The sequence below is a fragment of the Arachis duranensis genome, chromosome 9 (genome assembly GCF_000817695.3).
Source record: "Arachis duranensis cultivar V14167 chromosome 9, aradu.V14167.gnm2.J7QH, whole genome shotgun sequence".
Taxonomy (NCBI): domain Eukaryota; kingdom Viridiplantae; phylum Streptophyta; class Magnoliopsida; order Fabales; family Fabaceae; genus Arachis; species Arachis duranensis.
Genome location: NC_029780.3, coordinates 104686683 through 104693472, shown reverse-complemented (window position 1 = coordinate 104693472; position 6790 = coordinate 104686683). Strand labels below are relative to the sequence as shown.

Genomic DNA, 6790 nt, shown 5'->3' with positions numbered 1-6790 from the left:
CAAATCTCAAAGAGGAGGTCACCAATTTAAAGATTCAGAGAACTAATGGGTTGCGAGTAACACGTATTTAGATGAGGTCAAAATTTTTTTGTAAACGAAAAAAATTTGAACAAATTGTCATCTTTAATTATAAAAGATTAAAATAGTGACAATGTTAACCATAAAAAATATCAACTAATTATCTAATTTGAGTAATAACCTTTAATAAGTATTATTTTAGTTTGTACTTTTCATGATTAAAATTATAACGCTCAAATTTTTTTAATAAAAAATAAATAAACATATGTCATAGGATGTGACGTCAAAAGCATCTCATTATTTGCGTATGCAACTCCAAACTATAGAAATATTCTTGCAATTTGAACCAAAGTAATTTGTAAATGGTTAATTAGTTAATATCATTCCTTTTGTTTAATTAAATTTTTCGTTCGTGCGGTAACGCGGTTTTGAGCTTTAGAATGTTGAGCATTGAGCAAAGATTAGCTATTTACTTTTTTTTAATTTGTCCCCTTTTGCATGTGAGGAACCTATACATGGCTGACCCACACAATTAACAATAACCCTTTAAAATGTAATTATGAACCAATTGACAAATTAACACAACTAATCTCATTTTAAAGATACAGATTTGGAAAAAACCTTTTAGCTTTCAATTAATAATTGACTCACTCATACACACTCATTTATTTACCGTATTTTATTTTGAACAGTATAATTATATTTGATGTCTACCAAATATCTTGACATGTTTTAGTAGATGTTGAATTCAAATGACACAATCTCCTCATATTCATTTAAGAGGGTGTGAGTTTGAATTTATCTATCTTTAGTTAAAAATAAAAAGAAAATTCGAAGAACAATGAAGAGTCGAATCAATGTCTCATATACAATAAAAAAAAGTATAGAAAATTAATCAAGATTTTTTATTTTAATAAATAAATTAATTATAATAATTACTAAAATAAATAATTTAAAAAATATTTACCAAAATAAATACTTCTCTCTTATCTCGTTTACACAGTAAATGAGACAATTTTACAGTATAAACAAGATAAAATAGATGGACGCAACACATGTATATCTCATTTATAGTGTAAATAAAATATAGTGTAAATGAGATACATGTATTTATAAAAAAAATATTTTTTTTGAAAATAATAAAAAATATTAATAATATCAATAATATCAATAATCCAAATTTTTAGCATGTAATTAGTACATAAAAAAATTGGTTGAAGAGATTAAAATAGATATATTTGATCAATTAGTACTTAAAAAAATACATAAAAAATTTTAGATTTAAAATATGATTTAGATTGATTTAAATTTAGCTCAACTGAATAAATGGTCTTTCAGATTAACAGGTGTGGTTGTATTTTGGATTTCATAGCAACGCCATATTATCACATTTTCAGATTACTAAAACTTATTAATAAATTAGTTTTCTAGATTACATATGCATGTTAACGAAATTCCTAAAAAAATAGTCTAACTCCTTCAAGTTAATCTTCATGATTCTACTAATATCAGCGGATGCATCAATTGTGCCACGAAATTGGTGTCAATTCACATGACCACATGATCAAGAGAGAGTAAGTACTGAGATATTATCCACCATGCCGTTTAAGTGATGATAGTAACGTAATTAATTCACTGAGAACAGAGACATAAAATTGAGTCATTTAGGTCTACGCATCTTCATATTTACCGGAATTTCCTTGTATGAGACAACCTTCCCAACTGTTTGACGCATCGGACGCCCAACAGAAGATCTTCTAGTTTCCCAAGGATTAGATGTACAGGTTTCTTTGTTTTCTTGTGGAGAAGTTTCACTTGATGTCATTGGAGCACTTTTATCTGACACATTATCAGATAAATGGGAGACAGCAAATTTAGCATCATCAACCTCAAAAGAATCTTCAGTTGCTTCTGGATTTAAGGGCTTAAACCTTCCAGATTGCCTTCTCATACTTTTCCTGTTAACAATTCTCAAAGACATGTGACAGGCTTTTAGTTCTCTCAATTATTCACATTTGTTCAATTAAAGACATTCAAATTCAATCAGACAGGGAACTTCATAAAGTAGTATATACCTTTTCTTTTCGATATTCTTTTTGGCATTAACTTGTTCAGAGTTAGTTGGTCCTGAAGCTGCATGAAACAATATAAATAAGGGATTGATTAAATGAAATGAGAACATAGCCGAGTTAAGTTGAGCAGCATTACATGAAGTATCTTCTCTAGCTTGTTCTTGGTTAACATTGGATCCAAGTGATGTTCGTTCATTTTCATTTGCCATAGTTTCTTCAGAGAAATTGTCTTCAGCTGGTTCAAGTTTCTCACCTTTCAACTTCACAGATTCCCTTCTCATAGAATACCTGTATTTGCATATTCAAGGGACCATATAAGATAACTTGTTCTACAGCAATTGATAGTCCAACTCAGACAATACTCCTGTAAAAGGCAAAGTTAAATTCATACCTCCGGTTCTCAATCTTTTCTTTGGATGTTAATTGTTTAGCAACAGCAGGTGCAGCAGCTGCATGAGAGAAAGGCCTATTTAAATGGGTATCTAGGCTTGTTTTTGTACATATACATGCATAAAGTATGGTCATAGTAGTTACATTGAGATTTGGAAACTCTCCTCCTTTTTGCATGGCAAAGATTATCTTCCTTGCTCTCTTCTTGAAATGATTGATTTGGCTGCTTAATCTGAGCTGCTGCAACCTAAAAGTAGTTATAAAAAGGGAAAAAGTCACGGTGAGCTGGGAGAACAGATAAATCAGCAAAAGAAGCCAACGGGAGATTTTTTACTTTACCTCATTTCCAATACTTTCATGCAACTTTTCTGTTTTCTCTTTTGCCTAGCATAGAAATATTTGACAGTAAAAAACATAATTAAGCCTTTTGTACTTGCTCACTTGCCAATTCATCAACTAGGACAGTGAATATGAGCTAAACTAACCGTCAATTCTAATTTCATAGCTTTTAGAATGCCATTTTTGCCTCCTAGTTCAAGCTGAAGTTCCCTTAGCTAGATGAAAACAAACTCAACTCTCAATCAATAAAACATAACAGAGAAAATGAAAACAGTCGCTGTTATGTGTACCCAATGGTTTTCAAGACTCACCCTCTGTCTACTAGAGTTAAGTTCCTGCATTTCATAGATTACAGAAAATATATCAGTATGGTAAATTTGAATGCATATATCAACACAAGAATAAAAAGCGACTGTTAAAGGATTTGATCAGTACCGCCAGCATTTGACTATTTGTCAGGGCAAGTTCCGCATTTTGTTTCCGTAGATTCTGAAAATTGCTACGAGACTTTTCTAGCTCTGCTTTGCATGATTCTATAATTGTACTGCCAATACAAGTGGAGTAAACTCTAGTAAGTTTAAACAGTTACTAGCATAATTACATTGACCATAAATAGAAGACAGCAAAAACTGGACCAGGTTTACACAAAGGAGTATTACTTTCTGCTAGCTAGAAGCTTCCTCAATGTTGCATTTTCCTTCAAAACAGATTCAAAATATCCATCAGTAGATAGAAGCAGAAAGGAAATAACCAAATGCCCTAAAGATTAATAAGAAGAGAATTTCTGCTAAAATAGTACAAAATGACAGCTTCAAGCTTAAATCATTCTCATCTCTCTTTTTCTTCTTTTTCTCTTAAACACTTTCAATTTGAAACTGATTTTAACATTTTTCTAACTGTCTATTCGTACTGCTTCATCTCATATGAATAGCAACCCTCAATCAATAATTATATACCTTAAGAAGCTGTTCAGTAGAGACTTCAGCTTCACCAAGTGGCACAGACTGCTGTTTCTCCGGCTGCTTTATCAGCTTTTCACACCTCTGTTGTTGTTGCTGCTGCTGCATGTTAGTTATGTCAGCTAGCATTGTCTTCTGGGCACCTCCAACTCCCGCTCCCACAGAAACCGAATCTCCCTTTACCACTTTGCCTCTCTTTGTTTTCTGACCTGCAACTCATTTCCAATTACTCCAACAAACAACATACTTCACACTTAACACCTCAAAAATACCAAATTTACATTCAATTTTTATTTTTCCAAGTTGAATCTAGTAATTAGATGAATGCAGTGAATGAAACTAATAGCTGTGTAACGAAAACTATTAACCTTTAATGCCCTAAACAACGACTCAACTCATCAGAAAGAGGACTCACTATGAGAAATTGGCATAAAAAAAGAAAACCCTAGGTCTATTGAACAGAAATTAAAGATTGTGAATTCAGAGAGAGAGAGAGAGAGAGAGGAGGGGAGAGAGAAACCCTAAAGGGGAAAGAAGATTCGTACCGGCTCCAACAACAACACCATCACCACGACATGACTCTGAATCTGAATGGACGGAGATGCCACCTTCCATCGGCGAGACCTCTCTCGCTCTCGCTCTCTCTCTCTCTCTGTGTTTTCGAATCGGATCCAAAGGAGGGAAACTCAAAAAGTGGAATAGTTGAAAATTTAATACGAACAAACGGCTTTCCGAACCTAATTCCGAACCTCTATCCAAACCTCTTTCTTATTACAATTTTTTTTCCAGACATGATTCTTTTATTTTTAGTTGGTCAATAAATTATTGAAATATAAAATAAGATATTCCAACACTTATTTAAGTAAACTAATAAGTTAGCCATTAAACTACTCCTAACTTTTCATTTTTGTCCCAAATTAATGACTTAAAATTTGTTTCTCCCTACACTATATATTTCTTGAAAATTTATTTCTTCCAGCAAAAAATATTATAATTTACTTTTCAATACAATATGAGTGCAAATTTTTTTCCGCAAATAAATTATTATTTTCATTTCATAATAGTAGCTACTTTCATACTCGTTTGTTCAATAATCATGCAATTGAAAATTTTGATTTGACAATAATATAATTTGAAAAAAAATATTGATGCTTCAAAATTAAATTAAAATATAAAAATTATATTTTCTCCCAAAATATAAACTATTTTATGATTTTTTTTAAAGTTATTCACACTGTATTTTTATTATATTTTCATTGATAGTCTAATTTTTTTGTTTTTTAAATTTCTTTGAGAAGGCATAAAGAGATTCATGAAAAGAGAGCATATAAATACAAAAAATTGTCTTAGGTGGAGTAAGTATATTTAAGTTTTTAGTAATTTAGATAAAAATTTATAAAATAAAATAATAAATTACATAAATATCCTTATCTTCTTCTAACAACTATTATTGTTATCATCACATTTACCACTACACCATTAACATTATTAATAATATTATAACCGATTATTATTTTCTTCTTTTTGTATTGTAGGGGTGGCAATATGCACCCTACTTGCAAGTATCCAATCTGACTTAATTCGGTCGAGTAGGATTGTCAATCGGATCTGCAACGGATAGGGTAAAGTGTGGGTAGGGTTCTTGTGTGGGTTAGGTATGGTGTGAGTTGAGCATTAACCCTATCCGACCAACTCACACATTATATATATACATCTTATATACTTATATAAAAATATGTTTCAAATAAATGTTAAACCAAAAATCTCTCACTAAATGCAAAAGATCCTTAACCATTAAGAGAAGATCATTAATTGATAATTTAATACATTTTTTTACATAAAAGTATGTTCTATTTTAAATTATCATCAAATTATATAATAATATTGCATCTTTTAAGTAACCCGCGGGTAGAGTCGGGTACCTGTAGGTTAAGAACGGGTAGGGTTAGGGTTGGGATATTTTCAACCAGCAGGTAAGATAGGGTTGAGTTTATATAAAAATCTCAACTCGTAGGTAGGGTTAGGGTTGGATCCAAACCCTACCCTACCATGTCTATTGCCACTCCTATTATATTATGAGTACAAGGTCTGATGTGGGACTAATCTTTTCATTTTCTATTATACTAAAATTCTCTTTATCTTCTTAGTTCTAATCCCTCAAAGCTCACATGTTTCTTCATTGAAACTTTCTTTTTAGTAATTAACCCAAGAAATATGAGCTAAAGTTTTCATCTTTATCCCCCGAAATAAAATTTCTTATGAAGGTGGCTGCCATTTATAAATCTGCATAAGCTTTAATAGACTCGTTGTACTCAAAATCTACCAATGACACCATCACCACCACCTAGGTGATTATCGCAATCACACACCACAACAACGGAGCGCACAAGTCGTCGGTAATGATCGTACTGCCGAAAGAAAGAGGAATGACGGAGAAAAATAAAAGAAGGAGGGGATAAAGGACAAAAATAAAATTTTAAAATAGAGTTATTTTTAAAAATATTTAAGTATAAATATAATATTATATTATTAATACAAGTTTTAAATCTTGGCTATTAGTTCAAAAATTCAATGGCCATGATTTATAATGAATCTTAGATCATAAAGAATCAGAATATACTTTTTTTATTGAAGAAAATTCCATAAATACAAATATGTTAAGATTAGAAGTCAAAATATAATTGTGGGGACAACCCTATCTTCAAAGTGATTAGAAGAACAAATTGCTCTAACACGTGGAGAAAAAGGTCAAAATTTGGGACCAATTTCAGCACAATCTTATATAGAGAATTGGAGACAGAAAAAGAATTAATTTTTGATAGTTCACTAAATCCCAAAAATTACTAAAGCAAGCGAGTTAGCCCTTAGTCAGATCATAAAAGATAAAAAGAATGAGACCTTGCAAGCCTATGCTACAACAGATGAAAGCTGGGATTGGGGGAAGATAGCTCGGTTTGTGCCAGAAGACATTATTGACTATATTTGTACTTTTAAATCCTCTCATCCCTTTCT

The 6790-nt window shown here is 31.3% G+C and overlaps 1 protein-coding gene across 1 annotated transcript; it reads right to left on the bottom strand.

The window, feature by feature from the left end:
- Window positions 1-1496: 1496 nt before the first annotated feature.
- Window positions 1497-4442, bottom strand: LOC107466674 (SHUGOSHIN 2). The gene is made up of 12 exons (XM_016085677.3): window positions 4324-4442; window positions 3776-3987; window positions 3479-3516; window positions 3255-3363; window positions 3131-3154; window positions 2966-3034; window positions 2820-2864; window positions 2625-2727; window positions 2482-2539; window positions 2227-2378; window positions 2094-2151; window positions 1497-1976 (listed from the first exon to the last, which is right to left on the bottom strand). Exons 1-12 carry the CDS (start codon window positions 4391-4393, stop codon window positions 1679-1681), a joined length of 1236 nt encoding a protein of 411 aa, XP_015941163.1. The 5' UTR covers window positions 4394-4442; the 3' UTR covers window positions 1497-1678.
- Window positions 4443-6790: the final 2348 nt, after the last annotated feature.

Bases quoted from the DNA above. Each gene is read 5' to 3' on its own strand.
- LOC107466674 (XM_016085677.3), bottom strand. From the start codon at position 4,393: ATGGAAGGTGGCATCTCCGTCCATTCAGATTCAGAGTCATGTCGTGGT. The intron at 3,988-4,323 runs GTACGAATCTTC...AATGAGTTGCAG, and splicing joins TGGTGTTGTTGTTGGAGCCG to GTCAGAAAACAAAGAGAGGC. The intron at 1,977-2,093 runs GTATATACTACT...AATTGTTAACAG, and splicing joins AAGAATATCGAAAAGAAAAG to GAAAAGTATGAGAAGGCAAT.